Source organism: Leucoraja erinacea, chromosome 36 (assembly GCF_028641065.1).
Source record: "Leucoraja erinacea ecotype New England chromosome 36, Leri_hhj_1, whole genome shotgun sequence".
Taxonomy (NCBI): Eukaryota; Metazoa; Chordata; class Chondrichthyes; order Rajiformes; family Rajidae; genus Leucoraja; species Leucoraja erinaceus.
The window spans coordinates 9,897,351-9,919,721 of record NC_073412.1 but is presented as its reverse complement, the minus strand read 5'-3'; the positions used below and the strand labels follow the sequence as shown (position 1 = coordinate 9,919,721).

The 22,371-nt window shown below is 42.4% G+C and overlaps 1 protein-coding gene across 1 annotated transcript in view; it reads left to right on the top strand.

The window, feature by feature from the left end:
* The window catches only part of sin3aa (SIN3 transcription regulator family member Aa), a 74,910-nt gene that overhangs the window by 19,547 nt on the left and 32,992 nt on the right, over positions 1-22,371 (top strand). Inside the window, exons 2-9 of the mRNA XM_055662649.1 lie at positions 4,308-4,516; positions 7,202-7,381; positions 9,251-9,357; positions 10,873-11,152; positions 15,906-16,157; positions 17,204-17,356; positions 18,644-18,802; positions 21,343-21,432. Of these exons, the coding sequence (XP_055518624.1) occupies positions 4,340-4,516; positions 7,202-7,381; positions 9,251-9,357; positions 10,873-11,152; positions 15,906-16,157; positions 17,204-17,356; positions 18,644-18,802; positions 21,343-21,432 (1,398 nt within the window). The 5' untranslated portion in view covers positions 4,308-4,339. The remainder of the gene's footprint in view (positions 1-4,307; positions 4,517-7,201; positions 7,382-9,250; positions 9,358-10,872; positions 11,153-15,905; positions 16,158-17,203; positions 17,357-18,643; positions 18,803-21,342; positions 21,433-22,371) is intronic.

Sequence of the window (22,371 nt, the reverse complement as noted above, 5' to 3'; positions counted from 1 at the left end):
ATTTGGTTTGTATGTACAGTATAGTCAGTAATAACCATTTTGTAAGAACTGTTACTGTTGTATTAACATATTTAAAACATGTTGCACGATTTGTGGATAGGCTGTAAATTCCAGTTCCCACCCAGAGTCATCATGTTGACTTTGCTTCAATCAGTACTCTGTGAAAGAAAGTCAGTTAACTTTTTCACAGGCAAGGTGATGAAGATTGATTGATTGACTTTTGGGACCTGAAGTGAAACTCCTCAGTTTTTTTTCTTCCTGCATTGAGTACACATTTAAAAATATTGAACACTAATTAAATCTAGAATGTGAAACTTCTTCCTCTGCAAAATTCTCAACAACTAATCAGGACCTACGCTGCTCAAGAATGATGAAGTCTGGAGAAGGATCCCGACCCTAAATGTCACCTGTCGATTTCCTCCAGAGACGCTGCCTGACCCGTTGAGTTACTCCAGCACTTTGAGTCTATCTCTATGATTGACACTTCACCTTGCAAGTTGTTTCAACTTTTTGTTAAGTCATTATCTGCTCATGGTGAGAAGCAGCACTAGGTATTGTGGAATGAAGGGGTCTTTATCCAGAATACACAGCAGTAGTGAAACTGTTCTCTGTGGGATTAGGTGTTTGTTTCGAATCAATCAGCTATAGATTAGTGTTTAAGAAGGAACTGCAGATGCTGGAGAATCGAAGGTACACAAAAAAGCTGGAGAAACTCAGCGGGTGCAGCAGCATCTGTGGAGCGAAGGAAATAGGCAACGTTTCGGGCCAAAACGTTGCCTATTTCCTTCGCTCCATAGATGCTGCTGCACCCGCTGAGCTATAGATTAGCTTCTGTGCTATTAAGAACACCATTAAGAAGTTCTACCATTCTATTGAAACCTTGAACAATACTGCAATAACCATTTTGGAAATAAATACATCTGCAAGATAAAAGCAGCTTATGCCAGTCGCTTGGGTGACCTTTATTTACAGCTTTTCACATGTGTTTATAGATGCAATATTAATCCATGTCTTGTGTTGTACCTACTTCTAGCAGCACCTATTCAGAATGCTACTTGTGTATTGACACTATCACATCGTTCATGAGAAGTAGCTCTCCTGGGTTTACCCTATATACACATTTGAGATTTCCTGCCAGAATAAGTGGAAAATATCTACTTTGTTCTTAGACCATCCTTTCACTAGAATTATCAAAAGACAGAATTACTGTATTATTTTGGAATAATTAGGTATTTGTCTTTTGTAATGTGAGCATCGTTGGCAAGCCCTGCATTTATTGCTTGTCCTTAATTGCTTTTGAGTCTGCATCTTTGCAAGCAGTGTGTTCCCTCTGGTGAAGGTGCTCCCACAATTTAATTTTTGCAAAAAATAAAACTCCACGTTTCTGTATGTTTTTTGAAGCTGCACAGCATATTCCCAGTTGGAGTACAAGAATGTGAGGAGCCAGAGTCTCCAAAACAAAATTAGTGCCAGCAGGTTGCAATCTAAATGATTTGGGCATTTAGTCACTTGCACTTGTTCACTGCTTAACTGTGTATAAACTACAGTGCCCTCCATAATGTATGGGACAAAGACCCATCATTTATTTAGCTGCCTCTGTAATCCACAATTTGAGATTTGTAATAGAAAAAAAATCACATGTGGTTAAAGTGCATATTGTCAGATTTTAATAAAGGCCATTTTTTATACATTTTGGTTTCACCATGTAGAAATTACAGCAGTGTTTATACATAGTTCCCCCATTTCAGGGCACCGTAATGTTTAGGACAAAGCAATGTAATGTAAATGAAAGTAGTCATGTTTAGTATTTTGTTGCGTATCCTTTGCATGCAATGACTGCTTGAAGTCTGCAATTCATGGACATCACCAGTTGCTGGGTGTCTTCGCTGGTGATGCTCTGCCAGGCCTGTATTGCAGCCATCTTTAGCTTATGCTTTGGGGGCTAGTCCCCTTCAATTTACTCGTCAGCATATAAAAGGCATGCTCAATTAGGTTTAGATTGGGTGATTGACTTGGCCACTCAAGAATTGGCAATTTTTTAGCTTTGAAAAACTCCTTTGTTGCTTTAGCAGTATTTTTTTTGATCATTGTCTTGCTGCAGGATGAACTGTCGGCCAATGAGTTTTGAGGCATTTGTTTGAACTTGGGCAGATAGGATGTGTCTATGCACTTCAAAATTCACTATGTTACTATCATCAGCAGTTGTATCATCAATAAAGATAAGTGAGCCAGTACCTTCAGCAACCATACATGCCCAGGCCATAACACCACCACCACCGTGTTTCACAGATGAGGTGGTATGCTTTGGGTCTTCGGCAGTTCCTTCTCTGCTCCATACTTTGCTTTTGCTATCACTCTGATATAAATTAATCTTTGTCTCATCTGTCCACAAGACCTTTTTCCCGAACTGTGGTTGCTCTTTTAGGTACTTGGCAAACTGTAACCTGGCCGTCCTATTTTGCAGCTAACCAGTGGTTTGCATCTTGTAGTGTAGCCTCTGTATTTCTGTTCATGAAGTCTTCTGCGGACAGTGGTCATTGACAAATCCTGAAGAGTGTTTCTGATCTGTCGGACAGGTGTTTGGGGATTTTTCTTTATTATATAGAAAATTCTTCTGTCATCAGCTGTGGAGGTCTTCCTTGGCCTGCCAGTCCCTTTGTGATTAGTAAGCTCACCAGTGCTCTCTCTTTCTTCTTAATAATGTTCCAAACACTTGAATTTGGTAAGCCTAAGGTTTGGCTGATGTCTCTAACAGTTTTATTCTTGTTTCTCAGTCTCATAAAGGCTTCTTTGACTTTCATTGGCACAACTTTGGTCCTCATGTTGATAAACAGCGATAAAAGTTTCCAAAGGTGATGGAAAGATGGAGGAAAGACTAGGTGCTGAGAGCTCTCTTATACCTGCATTAAGGAGGCAATTAAACACACCTGTGAAGCCATGTTTCCCAAACATTATGGTTTTCTGAAATGGGTGGACTATGGATAAACACTGCTCTAATTTCTACGTGGTGAAACCAAAATGTATAAAAATGGCCTTTATTAGAATCTGACAATGTGCACTTTAACCACATGTGATTTGTTTCTATTACAAATCTCAAATTGTGGAGTACAGAGGCAAATAAATAAATGATGGGTTTTGTCCCAAACATTATGGAGGGCACTGTGGCTATTTTATTTCTCCCTTGCTGGTTAATAATTGCTGCAGAAGCATAACACAGAGACACGTAACTGATTCGGTGCAAGAGTTACTCAAGAGGAACACGCAGAAAATGTTTCAGTTTTGCTCACAGCTGTAATTGTGTGAACGATAGCGTACTAAATCAAATCCAAGTGAGAACATTTATATGAAATGTGCACACATTTTTGGAGAAAGGCTTCTCATATTTTGATTTGTATTGGAAAGTGCTGTTAAGGGATTGGGTAGGCTGGTGTTGGTGGAGATTGATGGTGAAACTGGGATTCCCTTTACACATTGCATTATCAATCCTGCCCAATGCAGCCAGTCAAGGTTGCATTGATCTTCTAGCAAGGATGTTTTAAATCAAAAACTTATAACTACTGTGCGGTTTATGTTGCTAGTGTTTATAAAAGATGACATTACTTGTGATTCACTGTTCCCATACATTGATATTGTTGTTGAGAAGTCAGCCAGAGTAGGTTTCTGATTGGAAGTGCTGACAGTATTCAAAACACTTGTGTCCATTAAAATGAAGACAAGCAACTTTTAAATTGGACCTCGATTTGTCATTATGATTTTACAATTGTTCAATTCTTTACGCACTCTTTCAATATAATATTCACTTGTTGCTTTTAGCAAAATCTTTGTAGATGTGGTGTTTTCCCGGATCCAGAAATCCAAAGGGTGTAGGCATGAGTGTATCTGGTACACAGTAGTAAACTATCCAGTACCAGATCTATACAGACCATATCAAACTTTGTTGTGCTCTGCTGCCCTATGGCAATACTATCCACTTACTGTATTCTTAAATCATTCTTTCAATTTGTTCTGCTATCATTTCAAATATGAGCAACTTCTAGATGTGTTTATCACTCAGATGAGGATCATTTATTGATTTGCCTCTGTGTGATTCCATGACGTTTGGTCATTTATAATATCTACCAAGGATTTTCTCCCTTTCCTATTAATATTATTGACGAGCTTTTTTTCATTTTGTACATTTATGAAGCATTTTGGGACATTTTACAACATTCATGATTTTATATTTAAATGCAAGGTCTCCTAAAATATTTTAATGAAGTGAATGTGCATTTATTGGTGCCGTACTAATGGTTGTGTTTCCTCTTTAGGTTTATAGGGCTCCCTTGAGTATGAACACATAATGAAGCGCCGACTGGATGAACAAGAAACAGCTTATGCATCTCAGCAACGTCGCATTGCTGAAACCTTTTCACACCAGCATCGCGTACTAGCCCCAGCACCTCCTGTCTACGAGGCTGTATCGGAGAACATGCAGCCGACAGCAGGCATTCAGTACTCGGTCACACCAGGATACCAGGTACTTGTCATTTGTTTACAGCGACTCCCTTGTTTTGGGATTCATCCCAGTCTTTGCACATTCAATAAATCGTGAACACCAGAGGCATGTTCAGTTGGTATTTCACTATTATCTTATCTCACATGGTGATGCAGTGGGAGAGTTGCTACCTTACAGCGCCAGAGTCCCAAGTACGATCTGACTGCGGGTGCTGTCTATACGGAGTTCATACGTTCTTACTTCCCAGTGATCGCATGGGTTTCCTCCTGATGCTCTGGTTTTCTTCCACATTCCAAAGACATGCAGGTTTTGGCTTCTGTAAATTGTCCCTGGTGTGTAGGATAAAACTAGTTACCAGGAGATTGTTGGAATGGACTTTAGTTTTAGTTTTAGAGAGACAGCGCGGAAACAGGCCCTTTAGGCCTACCTGGTCCACACCGACCAGCGGTCCCCGCACATTAACACTATCCTATACCCACTAGGGACAATTTTTACATTTGCCAAGCCCATTAACCTACATACCTGTAAAGCCCCTGTCCCACTTAGGAAACCCGAACGGAAACCTCTGGAGACTTTGCGCCCCACCCAAGGTTTTCGTGCGGTTCCCGGAGGTTGCAGGTGGTTGCCGGAGGTTGCAGGTAGTGGAAGCAGGTAGGGAAACTGACAAAACCCTCCGGGAACAGCACGGAAACCTTGGGTGGGGCGCAAAGTCTCCAGAGGTTTCCGTTCATGTTTCCTAAGTGGGACAGGGGCATTAGTCTTTGGAGTGTGGGAGGAAACTGAAGATCTCGGAGAAAACCGACACGGGTCACGGGGAGAACGTACAAACTCCGTACAGACAGCACTCACAGTAAGGATCGAACCAGTGTCTCCGGTGCTGCATTAGCTGTAAGGCAGCAACTCTACTGCTGCACCACCGTGCCTACTTTGTGGGCTGAAGGGCCAGTTTCCACGCTATGTCACAAAACTGAACTAAGTTTGAATAAGATTTAATTCCATTACTCCTGTTATAAGTAATTAACTTTTCAAATTCTATTTTTACTGAAGGTAATCTCAAAGCAAATTAATCCAATGTCTATTTACTATTTGATGTACATTTTTTTTAAATTGTCTTGAATGACGTATTTTGCTCGTTACCCTGGAGGAGCTGTAATTGGATTGTGATTCTCAGTTGCACGGGCACAAATTTTGTCTTGCTTTCGCCAAGGATTTTAACAGGACTGGACTTGACCATTTTATTTACCATATTTTTAAAGCATAAAATTGTTCAAAATGTACAACACTGGGTAGCATTCAACACACACAGTTTCCATGTCCATCAAAAGAAAGTATTTTCCACCAGCCAGCTGTTCAAGTGCGTATCTCAACGCTCTTTTAACTATGATGAGGACTTACTGCATCTACCACTCTGTAAGGCAATGATTTCCAAATGTCTACTAGTCTCTGGGTGAAAGAGTTTTTCTTCAGCTTTATTCTAATCCCTATAATTGTTACTTTAAATCTATGCACTGTAGCGGCACCAAACGTGGTGAATAAACAGTTGATTTATTCAGGTGTTCCATGCAAGTTTGGTCCACTAACATAATTGTCATTGCTGCTGTAGCTGAGCGAGGGTGTTGTCTCGAGCTCAGCTACCTGTTGACTGGGTTGATCTCAAGGTGAGATATACTTATGTAGCAGGACACTCCCCCTTTAACCCATGACGTCACGTGACAGCCCTCGTAACCACTGACGAGGGTTCGACCGTAAGTGGTCTCTCTATCAGCTGACGCCGCAGCACCTTTGTTTTTGACATGTCAGCTAATGACAATAGAAAGAGTGATAACAACAAAATTGCAGCAAATGAAGGCCATTCTGTACCATCATGGGTGATTCTCCTAGTGAACTATGTAGACTTGTGCTCACCCCACACTCGTTGGTCTGTTGCACTTGAATATCAATCCAATTGAATGTATTCAGTGACTCGTCCAAAACCTTTTGTGATGGTGAGTTGCAAAGGTTCACCATGCTGTGAGTAAAGAAATTTCTTCTCGTCTCAGCCCTAAATTTCTTACCCTCCTATCCTGAGACTGTGACGCTCAGCTAAAGAAACATCCTCCCTGCATCCAGCACATCTTGCCTTGTCAAAGTAATGGTCCTAAGTCAGAGGGCCAGTCATTCGCCAAAGAAGTTCACACTGGATGGCTAGACTTTATTCACCGTGTAATCGAACCTGGGTCTCTGGAGCTGCAGGGCAGCATCTCCACCGCTGTGCCAGAGTATGGTTGTGCCACTGTGCTGTCCTCTTTGCTACTTTAATTTCATTAGCTTCAGCTATAACACTTTAGTTATGTTCCTGAGAAACTTTGTGCTATCGAAGTTTATGTTCAAAATCAATTGTCAGTGGGGGTAAAGGGGGTTAGGGGCAAGAGAATTTCAGGCTTACAGTAACAAAGACTTCTCCCCAGCAGAATTTTCAAAAGTAAAGATTTTTTTAATAAACTTTGTCTCTTCTTGTTATTGCAAGCTGAAAATGTTGCATTGTTCAATAGAGTATGATTGCACAAATGTCAATACTTATACTGGATTGCTTGTCGGTTATAATGGCCACCTGTGGCGAAACTGGACCCAATGGGGCTATCCTTCAGACTTGAGATTTTTGAGCAATGCATATGATGGGTCAGTAAGTGTGAAGGGCTGTAAGTTGCATCTTTGTTTTTGCTGCAGGTTTCGGCTATGCCTCAGAGCTCTGGTAGTCACAGCCATACTCCGGCTGTGCACAGTGGCCACCATCACACTGCGTCAGTTCAACCTCATGGACAGCAGGTGGTGTCCCAGAGCCATGCTCACCCGCCAGGAGCACCAGCCACACCAGTCCAAGGGCAGCAGCAGTTCCAAAGGCTCAAGGTCAGCTGTGGTTTCCACAGTACAGCTCAAAACACTTTCATAGGCAAATGCTTAGAAGATCTGAATTTGCTAAACATATACCATTTAAAGTAATTTTCCTCGGCTATAGTTGGATCCCACAAATGTAGGAAAATGGAACGGCAGATGTTAGTTTACACAAAAGGAATTAGTGACAAAGGAGACAAATGGTTGTCATATAAAGAGAGGAGTGAAACGTAAAGCCGGGGGGGGGGGAAAGAGGGGAGGTTAAAGGAAAACGGGGGGGACTCGCTGATGTGAGATGAGTGTACGAAAGAAGGGAAAGGAGCAGGGTGACTGTGGAGAAAAGACACCAAGTGCCGGAGTAACTCGGAGGATCAGGCAGCATCTCTGGAGAACATGGATAGGTGATGTTTTGGATCTGAAGAAGGGTCCAGACTTGAAACATCACCTATCCATTTTGCCCAGTAATGCTGTCTGACCCGCTGAGTTACTCCAGCACTTTGTGTCCTTTTTTATAGCACACATCATCCCCTGCCTGATTTAAATGCATTCACTTAATTGAAGCAAAGGAAATTATTTGTGATCTGTTTGTTACGGGCTAAATGTCAGAAACAAATTTTAGACTATTCATGAATACTGATGGTGTTTTAACTAGTAGATATACGCAGCCTTCATAACAAGGTTATTATACTTGAAATTAACATATACGACAAGAAAGTGACACACGAGTATTGTAATGAGCTGATAATTAGACGGCATACATTTCAGCTCATTAAAAGAACAAAGGTTAGGATTTTTTTCTGTAAGAGCTAACGCAGGGAATTCGCTATCAGTAAATAATAGCAGTTGACAATATGGTGAAAGTGAAAACAATTTGTGAAAGAGCAGCCTTTTCAGAGACGGCATCGGAGGTTGAACGGGCTGTGGTTCAAGATTTTATGAAAGGGTTCTGATGATGCATTTAACCATAGGTTTGAAGAGAAACTGGTTTAATAATAGCAACTAAAACTACAAAGTGCATAATGATATGTTGATAAACGTTTAGAGATGTAGATTTATTCTACTTTTGACAAATGTTTGTCTCACCACTAGTTACTGCCTTGATGGTTGGCTGACGGCCATGGTTTTAAAATGTACTTAAAATTATTGCATGATGCATGTTCTCTTGATTGGATCTTGTACTGGAATTGAATTATTCTGTCTGTTCCAGCATGTCTTGAGTCTTTTGTGGCTCTTGCTGTCTCACGTATCAAGTAAAGATGTGGTATTTACTGTTTTTAAAGATGTTGAGATCAGTTTAGTTTATTGTCGTGTGTACCGAGGTTCAGTGAAAAGCTTGTGTTGTGTGCTGACCAGCCGGCAGAAAGACAGGACATGATTACAATCGAGCCATTCGCACAGTACAGATACATAAAGATACAGAATGATGTTTAATTCAAGGTAAAGTCCGATCAAAGATAGTCCTGGGGAACTCCGACATTTAAAAAAGGTTGATTATAGATGATGAAATAGGAACCATTAGGGGTCCTTGTCTTATATTTTTCACACATTTAAAACAATTCTGTATATCAAACCAGTGTAATGAAGGGGACATTTTTAATTTTAGAAATAATGCAGAATGCTATGCGTCTTATAGTAACAAACTAAATGAAGAAGAGTTTCGACCCGAAACGTCACCTATTCCTTCGCTCCATAGATGCCACCTCACCCGCTGAGTTTCTCCAGTATTTTTGTCTACATTCTCATTTAACAATGGGTTTTGTATGGGATATTCTCACCTACAATTAATTAATGTTTTTTCAGTTTTAAACTGAAGGTCAAATCTTAAACTGACATGTTTTTGCGTGCTATCAAACTGATGTAACTTTTTGGTTTGTCTTTGGCCAGGTGGAAGATGCTTTGTCATATCTGGACCAGGTGAAATTACAATTTGGAAATCAGCCTCAGGTTTACAATGACTTTCTAGATATCATGAAGGAGTTCAAGTCTCAGAGGTAAGTGTGAAGGGATGTGTTGGGTAAGCAGCCTTTGTCATATTCGTGGGTGTACTGGTTATCTTAACAAATATTTCTGTTTTTATTTTCTGAACGCTTAATAACTGTTTGTCTGGATAAGAACAATGTAAAACTCAACACAAGCGGTCCCGCTGAGTTACTCCAGCTTTTTGTGTCTACGGTTTAAACCAGCATCACAGTTCCTTCTTACACAATGTAAAACTGATAGCAAGTGTATTGTTAGTTGGAAGGGCATGTGCCTAGAATTGGCAGGCACAGTGGCTGAGAGGGAGAGTTGCTGCCTCACAGAGCCAGAGACCCGGGTACGATCCTGACTACAGGTGCAACCCATACGGAGTCTGTACGTTCTCCCTGTGACCTCGTGAGTGATCAGTTTGCGCCCACATTCTAAAACGTGCAGGTTTGTAGGTTAATTGGCTGATGTAAATTGTCCCTCGTGTGTAGGATAGAACTAGTGTACCAGTCTTCGTTGGTTGGCACAGACTTGGTGGGCCGAAGGGCCTGTCTCTACGCTTTTTCTCTAAACTAATCTAAACTAAAGATGTGTGGGGATCGCATTAATGATTTACATCAGTTAAAATATCCAGCTTCGATGAAGGTTAGTGGTCGGTAAATTATTTGCTTAATTTAATTTAGAGATACTGCGTGAAAACAGGCCCACCGAGTCCGTGCACACCAGCGATCCCTGCACACTAACACTAGTCCTACACACACTAGGGACAATTTTACATTTATACCAAGCAAATTATCCTATGAACCCGTACATCTTTGGAGTGTGGGAGGGAACTGGAGATCCCGGCGAAAACCCACGCAGGTCATGGGGAGAAATTACAAACTCTGTACAGTCTCAGGATCGAACTCGAGTCTCTGGTGCCGTAAGGCATTAGCTCTACCGCTGCGCCACCCCGCGCTGTCCCGAAGGGTTGTGCATGCAGCCGAGTTCATCAAGCAAATTATTTATTTTCACTTTTGCACTGCCTGGTGTCCTCGTGTAGGGTATGATTTGACTGGATAGCGCGCAAAGCACATATTTTCATCATTATCTCTCTACACATGACAACAATAAACCAATACTGAGTTGGATGATCAGCCATGATCATATTGAATGGCGGTGCAGGCTCGAAGGGCCGGATGGCCTACCCCTGCACCTAATTTCTATGTTTATAATACCCCTGTTTAAGAAGGAACTGCAGTTGCTGGAAAATCGGAGGTAGACAAAAATGCTGGAGAAACTCAGCGGGTGAGGCAGCAGCTATGGAGCGAAGGAAACAGGCAACGTTTTGGGTGACCCGAAACGTTGCCTATTTCCTTCGCTCCATAGCTGCTGCCTCACCCACTGAGTTTCTCCAGCATTTTTATCTAAACCAATACCCCTGTCGTCTTTCTCAATGCTTCAGTTAGGCCACCGTGCCCTTCGTTTTTATAAGTTGAAGTTGCACTGTCATCGTCTACTTGAGAATTTCAATTGCTTCTCTCTTTTAAAAAACGTTGCAGCATCGACACCCCCGGCGTGATTAGCCGTGTTTCTCAGCTCTTCAAGGGGCACCCCGACCTCATCATGGGCTTCAACACCTTCCTGCCTCCGGGCTACAAGATTGAGGTGCAGACCAATGACATGGTAAATGTGACGACGCCTGGCCAAGTCCATCAGATCACCCCCCAGCACGCGGCCCAGCCCCAGAGTCAGCAGCAACACCAGCAGCAACCGCAGCAACACGCTGCGCCTGCACCGGCACAACCAGCACCACAACCACCACCTGCCAAAATCGCCAAGGTAAGCCCGGGGACAGCAGCTTCACTGGTGCATTTCTACTTAGTTCAGTTGTGTTTAGTTTACAGGTGCAGCATGGAAACAACTCCTTCTGCCCACTGAGTCCACGCCAGCCGTCGATCACCCATCCGCACTAGTTCTGTGTCGTCCCACACCCTACACGCCCGGGTCAATTTAGAGAGGCTGAATAACTTACAAACCCGCACGTCTTTAGGATGTGGGAGGATACCAGAACAAGGAGAACGTGCAAACTCCACACGAACAGCACCCTTGATCAGGATCAAACCCAGGTCTCTGGAGCTGTGAGACAGCGGCTCTACCAGCTGCGCCTCCGTGCCACTTACCATTGGATTTACCTGACCTTTGGTGCAGGCATCTCTGTTCCCCTGATGTAAACTGAAATACACTCGCATAGCTCACTCCTGCATTGTTATTGCAGTTCTCTGAATATTTGTATTTTCTTATTTTTAACCTCGATTGACATCCATTTACTGGAAGGATAAATTTTAGATTAGAGAATGTCACGTTGAGTTGAATGAATTGTCATGTGTACAGGTACGCTGAGGTACAGGTGTAATTAATATTTTTGTTGCAGACGCATAATAGGTGCATAGACTTGGACAACACCCAGACATAAGTGACACATACATTCCACAATACAGTAAAAAAAAAATATATAAAACAAATCATTAGTTCAAAACATAATTAGAAAAGAAGTCCACAGTAGTGCAAGAGGCGGTCCATAGTCATCTGTGTCCAGAGTAATGCGAGAACTAGTCCGTTATACTCCGTGTCCACAATGGCCCAAGAAAATAGTCCGTGGTGCTCCATAGCTGAGCTTAGCCTTGACGCTAACAATGTTTTGGAAAAATATGTTTTAGAACAGATATGCCTGTTTGGTATTAGTAATTAGACAAAAGTGCTGGAGAAACTCAGCGGGTGCAGCAGCATCTATGGAGCGAAGGAAATCGACAACGTTGCCTATTTCCTTCGCTCCATAGATGCTGCTGCACCAACTGAGTTTCTCCAGCACTTTAGTCTACCTTCGATTTTCCAGCATCTGAAGTTCCTTCTTAAACACTGGTATTAGTAATTGTCAGGTTTTATTTAAAGCCTTGCACTGTGCCAAGATCTCCATCTCATTGCTCAACTCAAAGAAAGCATACAATGGTTAATTCATGACTTATTCTTTACCAGTGACATCTTATTAGTGTACTCAAGACTCAGCTTGCAAACACTGCTCATACAATATTGTGCTATTGTTGGTTGGATTTATTTGATACTATCGGTTTTTTTAGTGAACATTATTTATTAATGGAATAATTTAAAAATTGTAACATCTAAAATTGTACCTTGTGAGCTGGGAAAGCGAACCTTGTTCATAGGACCCATAATGACGTTCTCATCTTAGTTATTAATGAGAATGCTCACTAATCTTTGAGATTGGGTTATCTACAAATTGCTGCAGCTAACCAGCTTCAGAAAAACTTTTTTCCTGTAAATCATTTTAAAAAAAATTGTTGCCTTTTAATATTTTGATTTCATTTTGATATCATTTTAATATTTTGATTTCAATTTCATAATATGAACGTGGCTCTCTGGTAGAGCTGCTGTCTCACAGCTTGAGAGACCCGTGTTTGATCCTGACCCTGGGTGCTGTCTTTGTGGAGTTTCCATGTTTACCCTGTGCCTGCGTGGGTTTCCTCCAGGCTATCCATCCCAAAGACGAAGAGGTTAATTGGCCTCCATACATTTCCCCATATGTGTAGGGAGTGGATGCAAAAGTGGGGTAACATGGAATTGGTGCGAACAAGTGATCGATAGCCTGCGTGGACTTACTTGTTGGGCTGATGGGCCTGTTTCCATACTCTCTAAAGTGAACATTCGAGGTGTCACCTGTGGGCAAATCCAGTCAATTGTAGGTAAATCCTTCAAAACTGTGCCAGTTGTAAACCTAACTTCAAGGGGCATATATTAGTTTTAGTTTATTCTAGAGATGCAGCGCGGAAACAGGCCCTGTGGCCCACTGAGTCCACGCCGACCAACGATTCCCGCACATTAACACTATCCTACACACACACTAGGGACAATTTGCATTTATAACAAGCCAATTAACCTGCAAACCTCTTCGTCTTTGGAGTGTGGGAGGAAACCGAAGATCTCAGTAAAAAACCCACGCAGGTCACGGGGAGAATGTACAAACTCCGTACAGACAGCACCCGCACTCAGGATCGAACCCGGGTCTCCAGCGCTGCAAGCGCTGTAAAGCAGCAGCTCTATCGCTGCGCCACCGTGCAGCCCGGTAGAGTTGCGGTACTTCCCTTTCTATTCAGATAGCCAAAGGTATGGAAGGGTTATGAGGAATTTTCATTCCTGTTCTCAATCTGACTATATCTGGGCTTCTGCATGTTAAATAAAGTGGCGCTAGATTTGTAAGGAAAACTGTGACCGACCAACATCAATGTTGATTTTAAAAGTAGATTGCGATAACTACTATGGACTTGAAGTCAAGGAATTCAATTGCTGCAAAGTGATTTTTTTTTTTTTTTAAAGCAGGGTAGTTTGGTTTTAGGTCGTGTGTCAAACTAGAGATACCTATTAGCAAAAACAGTAACAGTGAAGTAACCCATTCATAAGGTGAACAACTCCTTGGGCAGCACAGTGGCGCAGTGGTAGAGTTGCTGCCTTACAGTGCCAGAGACCCATGTTTAGTCCTGACCATGGGTCAAATTTTGCGGATGACACAAAGCTGGGTGGCAGTGTGAACTGCGAGGAGGATGCTATGAGGCTGCAGGGTGACTTGGATAGGTTGGGTGAGTGGCCAGGTGCATGACAGATGCAGTACAATGTGGATAAATGTGAGGTTATCCACTTTGGTGGCAAGAATAAAAAGACAAATTATTATCTGAATGGTGTCAGATTAGGAAAAGTGGAAGTGCAATGAGACCTAGGTGTGACTGCATGGGTTTTCTCCAGGTTCTCCGTATCCTCCCACACTCCAAAGATGTGCAGGTTTGTAAGTTAATTGGCTTCAGTAATATTGTAAATTGTCCCGAGTGTGTAGGACAGTGTTAGTCTACGGGGTGATTGATGGTCAGCACGGACTCGGTGGGCCAAAGGGCCTGATTCTGCGCTGTGTCTCCAAAGTAAAGTGCAAAGTAACTAAACTAAAGTAAACTCTACATCAAACATATTCTTATGATAAATATCTAGTCTTGGTGAACACTTTTTGTTTAAGATCACCGATCTTTTGGTATATTGTGTGCTGAGTACTGTGGTGATTCATCTTTGAGTGCTTTTATCCATTGCATGCATTTTGTTTTGTGAAAAATAGCTGTTAATAACTTTGGAGTTCCTGTGTATAGTTGGATGTGTAGCACAATAACCTTTAATTAATAAGCAATCAAAGAATTTTGTTTCATTGAAACAAACTTGGCAACACTTCATTTCTTTTCCTGTTACATGTGCAGTAAAAATGCTACACATTTGATAAAACCCACAGTTGATTTCCTATCTCAGAACCTTCTTGCTTGAACCCATGCCCATCGATTCCCCTGGTATCTGTCAATCCTACTCCTGAATATACTCAGTGATTGTGCATCCTCAACTGTCTGAGTAAAGAAATTCATCCCAAACTCAGTCATAAATCATCTCTCTCCCTTTTTTATTCTGAAAAAATATACTCCACTTATTGCTTTTTGGGAGTAGTGCATATAACACTGGAAACTGTATTTTTAAATATTGTTCACTATTCTGACTAGTTTGCTATTGAATGAAGATACAATACAATAGAACATTATTTATCCCAGGAGGGAAATTGATCTGCCGAAAGTCATAAAACACAAGATACATGTAATTAAAGTGGTAAAGTTAGCAGAAGCCTTTCTAACTGGGAGATTGGCACCGAATACATGATGATGAGTGTTGGGATTTGTGATTTGGTTTTATATTTGAGTATTTACAAAATCCGCCTGTAGTGATTGATTATAAGCGAGGTCACTTTATGGATGCGCTTCTGATGTCACGGAAATAGAACGTTGCCATATTTCCATGATTAATCATTATTATTAGGAAGAAGGGTCTCGACCCAAATCGTCACCTATTCCTTCGCTCCATAGATGCTGCCTCACCCGCTGAGTTTCTCCAGTATTTTTGTCTACCTACCTTTATTATTAGGAAGAAGGGTCTCGACCCGGAACATCACCTATTCCTTCACTCCATAGATGCTGCCTCACCCGCTGAGTTTCTCCAGCATTTTCGTCCACCTACCATTATTATTAGGAAGAAGGATCTTGACCCGGAACGTCACCTTTTCAATTTCTCTGGAGAAACTGCCTGATCCGCTGAGTTACTCCAGCATTTTGTGTTTATCTTTGGTGTAAACCAGCATCTGCAGCACCTTCCTGCACATTATTATTAGGATCTGGGCTCTCATTTCTAAGGATTTGCATAAAGTTGTGGGCAAACCATCACTACTTTTGTGTTAGTGGGGCGCATTCCTGAATAAATACCATTTATAGGTTCTGTGTGATATTTCTCTAAACGAAAGAAAAAAACAGCCACATCAAAGGCAAAGCACCAATTGACTAATTATTAGAAACACAGATACCGGCCTACAGTTTAGCAAGTAGGCGAGAACGTCAATTGAGTTTGTGCCCCTCCCAGAGTTGGGATAACAAGTTGATTGATACATTTTGCAGCATTGTTTTTGGGATTTTAGCAAAACGTAGTTCATTTTGCTTTTACATTCTTGCAGCCACTGCAGTCACAAACACACACGCCAACCAGCCAACCAAACGCATCAATGGCTCCATACGCCTCTCCCCGGTCACCTCCGGTGCAGCCTCACACTCCAGTCACGAGCGCTCACGCCGCCACGCCACCCATGCAGAACAATCAGCCCGTGGAGTTCAATCATGCCATTAACTATGTCAACAAGATCAAAAACCGCTTCCAGGGACAGCCCGACATCTATAAGGCCTTTCTGGAGATCCTACATACGTACCAGGTAAGAAAACTCACAGCATTTCAAGCCTTTCCCTCACCCTAGTGTTAACAGCCGCAGGAAAATATTTTGTTGTCTTCCTTTTTGTTCGTCCCTTTCACTTTGTAACTCCTTATCTATTTGGACACAAAATGCTGGAGTAACTCAGCGGGACATGCAGCATCTCCAGAGAGAAGGAATGGGTGACATTTTGGGTTGAGATCCTTCTTCTGAAGAAAGGTCTTGACATGAAAGATCGCCCGTTGCTGCTCTCCCATGATGCTGCCGGTCCCACTGAGTTACTCCAGCATTTTGTGTCTTTGGTGTAAACATCTATTTATACTTCTTTCCATCTTGTCCTGTTTTATTTTCTCTCTTTTCAATTTAATTTGTATTTTGCAGCTCGGTGTCTGGCGATTTTATTTTTATGTTCTTTCGATTCTTCTTTCGTGTGGCGTGCACAGCCTAAAGTTGTTGGACAACTTGTTCTATTTGATCTTCCGTTTGTGCACGTCGAGTTGATTGCGTTAGTCGAAACAGGGCGGACCACGTGAAGGTTGTACTCTTTCACCACGTTCTTTAGATGAATGGAGAAAAGAATACCCCATCCCATGTTACGAGTGGCAAGCTGAGCACATACGTGTGCTCAGTATCTCTTTTGGTGGCTGGGATAGTTATTTATTGTGTCACCGTGAATCCTAGAGGGCAGCCTCTCTCACACAGCCCTTCATTAATACAATTTCTCAGCCGTACATTTACATATTTTCCAATGTGATGCTAAAATCAATAACATCAGGAAAGATGGAGGGAGAGAGATGCAAGGTATATTTTGATGTGGGCAACTGGATAAAAGCAAAAAATAAATAAAAAAGAGGGTATATAGATACGCAGAACCCCCACTCTACATTGCCCTGTATTGATGAGAGGGTCTGAAGATGGGTCCTGAACCAAAACGTCACCTATCCATGTTTCCAGAGATGCTGCCTGACCTGCTGACATCCAGCACTTTGTGTCCTTTAACGAGCGGCTGTCTCTTTTCTAAGATGCTTTAAATATTTTTGCTATAACAGAAGGAGCAACGGAATGCAAAAGAGGCCGGTGGAAACTACACGCCAGCATTGACTGAGCAGGAGGTATATGCCCAAGTAGCAAGGCTGTTTAAAAACCAGGAGGACCTTCTGTCAGAGTTTGGGCAGTTCCTGCCTGATGCAAACAGCTCTGTTGTAAGTATTGGAAACTGTCCACCCTGGTATACTTCGCTCTGTGCATTATTTCCGTTTTGTCATCGAGTTGTACTGATGTGTCAATAGCTACAATGGTTAGACTAGAAAGTACAAATCCTTTTATTCTACCATAATACGTCTACAATGACAAGTATTAATAATTAGAGTAAGTAACAATAAATATTTGTGACGTTTTATAGGAGAGATTGAAGCAGCTGAAAACCACAGGTGTCTGAGTTAAACTACTCTGTCAAGTCTTTGGAGGAAACAAAACCTTACTTTGGCCTTCATCTGTTCCCCCTTCACACACTCAATCCCACTCCTCACCTCCCGAGTAACCCATTAAAATGTCGCCGAATGTATTGTAGTGCGAGTTGATCTTTAGCGGTAATATCCAAGTATAAAAAGATAACCACTTTGCAACCACGGCTCAACCATCAATTTATAACAATTTCTCCTCATCCTTAATGTAGACAGCACGACATATGTACATGGTCAAACCACAAGCTATCGTTGCAACAACAGAACATTAAAACACACCCACAGATTCCGTTTCATGGCTTGATTCCACATAAGGCTTCACATTTCACACATTTGCAAAGTTCTCTCCTGTACCACAAAGCAGTTTGGAAACAAAGCAAACCCCGTGCCTTGGGATCGCTGTTCCACTTGGTTTTATATCCATGGAGATGAGATTTTCTGAGCTCTCTCTTCAACATACAGTTGCATCTTCAGCCGACCCTGACAGGCAGTACAGTGCTGCAGCGGGTAGAGCTGCTACCTCACAGGGCCATGGACCCTGGTTCAATACTGACCTCGGGTGCTGTCTGGGTGGAGTTTGCACGTTCTCCTTGTGACTGCATGGGTTTCCTCCAGGTGCTCCGGTTTCCTCCCACATCCCAAAGACGTTTGGGTTTATGTTCATTGTCCTCTGTAAAGTGTCCCTAGTGTGCAGGGAGTGGATGAGAAAGTGGGATAACAGAACTAGTATGAACGGGTGATCTGTGGTCGGTGTGGCCTCCGTGGGCCGAAGGGCCTGTTTCTATGCTGCATCTCTAAACTACACTGCAACTAAAGTTGATGGTTCCTTCTGGAGTTGTGGAAATGGAAAGTACAGGTAGCTGCTGCTAGGATCTGATCTGAAGTACATGACCAACTGCTGAGTGGTGTTTCCCTATTAGGATGATATGGATAAGTATGTGCATTGTTTGATTTGTCCTTTTCTTCCTAAAGTGCGGTACTTTGAGCTTATAGCCCAGCTGACTGAAAGTTATTTTTGTTCCGCAGCTGCTGAGTAAAACAACGGCAGAGAAAGCTGACTCGGTCAGGAATGACCATGGCAGCACAGTGAAGAAGCCTCAGCTGAACAATAATAAGCAAAGAAGCAATCAGAATGGCTGCCAGATCCGTCGCCACTCAGGCACCGGAGCTACTCCACCCGTGAAAGTAAGTAATGGTTCACTGTTTCATGGACTGGCTCCTTGCTGATGCTTCTTTCCGTTCAGTGGTGCAGCCTCAAAGCGCCAGAGACTCTGGTTCAATCCTGACCTCGGGTGCTGCCTGTATGGCGTTTGAACGTTCTCACTGTGGCCTCCCTGTGTGGGTCATGGGGTTAGTCCTCCGGGTTCTATAGTTTTATCACACATCCCAAAGATGCGCAGGTTTATAGGTTAACTCAGTGAATCCAAACCTGGGGCCATATGGCGCCATGGCAAATTTCAGGGGGGCCACAGAAAAATTTGGGGATTTAGGGGGCCACAGGTTCAATGAAGGGGGCCACCTTTTTTCCGCTAATAATGTCAGGGGGGGGGGCACAGAAAAATTAAAGCGCCCAAGGGGGCCATGAGCTAAAAAAGGTTGGGAACCGCTGGGTTAACTGACCACTGTAAATTGCCCCATTGTGTGCACATCAGTGGTAGAACCTGGGGGGGAATTAATAACAATATAGAGATAATAAAATTGGATTAGATTAGTGTGGGATTAGTGTGACTGGCTGGTTGATAGTCAGTGTAGACTCACTGGGCCAGGGGGCCTGTTTCCATGCTGTATGTCTCTATCTCTATGAATGGAGAATTATCAAGACTTGATAACAACAATATGCAGTTGTATAATCTGTCAAAGAAGACCATCTTCAGATGTGTAACCCGAACACATTGGATTGAGAGTTCAGTGAGAGTGTGATACACATGATGAATTGCCCCAAGATGCTTTTGGAGGATTTCTCAAAACCATTATGTCCAAGTTTGCAAAGTGTGCTTGAGGTTCCTTGTAGTAGATAGTAACCTCTCATAATACACATTTAGTTCCATATTTTAACATTAGGCTTGTTATTCTTTATCATACATAGTTTATTCTTTTTGCTGACTTTGTTTAACTTTCCCTGTCGTATTAAAGAAATTACTTTCAAAACTTATTTTTACTTTTGTGGTAAACTTGGTGTGTGAATTTTGCTATTCACACACACACTCTCGATGAAATGTTCTTTTAAATTTGCACCCCTCACCCTCTCAAAACTAATAAGTTTGATGCTTTGGTTTGAGATCTATCTGCTAATAAGATAATAGCATTAAACATATTTTTTCAAAAGTACCTGTTCTACGAAACATAGAAAAGCAAAACCAGTAAGTAAGAAATAAAACCACACACAGAACCGAGTTATCTTCACTTCACCTCCTGGATTTCAGTTTCAAGCGGGTCAGATATTGTCTGGAATAGTTTGGAACCACAGAATTTCTTTCCTGTCAACAAGTCCACTGTCAGATCAACTAAGGGTCATTTTCAGGAAGAATAATTTGTAGATTGGCAGGTGTTGCAAATTCTTGGTCCCTGCTAAGAAACATAGAAAATAGGGGTGCAGGAGTAGGCCCTTCAGCCCTTCGATCATCCAAAAATCAGGAACCCGTTCCTGCTTATTCCCCACATCTCTTGATTCTGTTAGCCGTAACAGCTATATCTAACTCTCTCTTGAAAACATCCAGTGAATTTGCCTCCACTGCCTTCTGTGGCAGAGAAATCCACAGATTCACAACTCTCAGGGTGAAAAAGCTTTTCCTCCTCTCAGTCTTAAATGGCCCTTCCCTTATTCTTAAACGTGACTCTCCCAACATCGGGAACATTTTTCCTGCATCTAGCCTGCCCAACCCTTTAAGAATGTTATATGTTTCTGTAAGATCCCATCTCATCCTTCTAAATTGCAGTGAATACAAGCTCAGTCGACCTATTCTTTCATCATGGATTGGCCTACATGATGTCCCAGTTGCCAAACACCCCTTCCCACTACCATGCTGACCTTTCTGACCTGGGCTGAGGCCAGGTCAGAAAGTGAGGCCCAGTGCAAATTTGAGGAACGGCACCTCATACTTCGCTTGGGCAGCTTGCACCCCAGCGGTATGAATATTGACTTCTCTAACTTCAGGCAATCCTTGTTTTCCCTCTCTCTCCATCCCCCACCCCCTCCCCTTCCTAGTTCTCCGACCAGTCTGACTACCCCCTTGATTAAATCTTAGCTCTGTTTGCTCCGCTGTCACCTTCCCCATAGCGAACAATGATCTATTCTACATATTCCTTTAGCCACATTCCCTTTGATGTCTCATTCTCATACCTTGCACTTCCTTATCTCTGTGTCTCCCCCTGACTCTCAGTCTGAAGAAGGGTCTCGACCCGAAACATCACCCGTTCCTTCTCTCCAGAAATGCTGACTGACCCACTGAGTTACTCCAGCATTTTGTGTCTATCTTCGGTGTAAACCAGCATCTGCAGTTCCTCCCTACCCATGCTGTCTGCTTCCTCTGTTGGTCAAGGCTGTTGTGGGAATGGAAGCGAATACAATGCTAACATTAAGTTGTTGAAGTGACCTTTTTTAATTATCCCAGTAATGTAAGTGCAGTCCAGTCACTCTCAGGTGGAAGACTAGTTTGCAATTCATCAAGATAACCTGCATTAAACAAATGTTAGTCGTGATTAAGTTTTCTTCTTTCTTTTTGTAGAAGAAACCAAAGATGTTGGGATTGAAAGACCAGTCCCTGGCTGAGGTCAATAAGCATGGAGCTGGAACAGAAACGTTATTCTTTGAAAAGGTGACTCAAATCAGTGAATTAAAGGAAGATGATTTGCTAAACCGTTCACCACTGCTATTAATATAAAATGTCCATGCCTCAAGGGCATTAAAACAAAGCTATATTCTCGAAAGAAGCTGTGGGCATGGAACTACCTTAAAAATGTAAAGCATAACAGTACAGCACAGGAACGGGCTCTTCAACCCACAATGTTTGTGCCAAACATGACGCCAAGTTAAACTGATCTCATCTGTCTGAACATTGGGAGAGTTTAGGACTAGAGATCATAGCCTCAGATTTAAAGGACCTTCTTTTAGGAAGATGAGGAGAAATTTATTTGGTCAGGGGGTGGTGAATCTGTGGAATTCTTTGCTGCGGGAGGCTGTGGAGGCCAAATTAGTGGATACTTTTAAGGCAGAGATAGATAGATTCGATTAGTACAGGTGTCAGAGGTTATGGGAAAAAGCCAGGAGAATGGGGTTAGAAGGGAGAGAGAGATCAGCCCTGATTGAATGGCGGAGTAGACAATGGGCTGAGGGTCTCGACCCGAAACGTCACCCATTCCTTCTCTCCAGAGATGCTGCCTCACCCGCTGAGTTACTCCTGCAGTTTGTGTCTACCTTCGATTAAAACCAGCATCTGCAGTTCTTTCTTACGCAATAGAATGAGAGGGCACGGGTTTAAGATGTGAGGGGTGGTATAAACTGAATCTGAGGGGTAATTTTTTTTACACGGAGGATGGTAAATATTTGGTTCGGGTAGCCAGAGGAGGTAGTGGAGGCATATTTATATTCTGTTACAAATTGTAAAAGATATTTTGACAGGTACTTGGATAGGAACAGAGTAGAGCTACTTCCAATGCAGGCAAATGGGATCAGCATGGATAGGCAGCATGGTTGGCATAGGCAAAGTGGACCATAAGGGCATATTTTCTGTGGTGTACTGTGTGTTTTCATGATT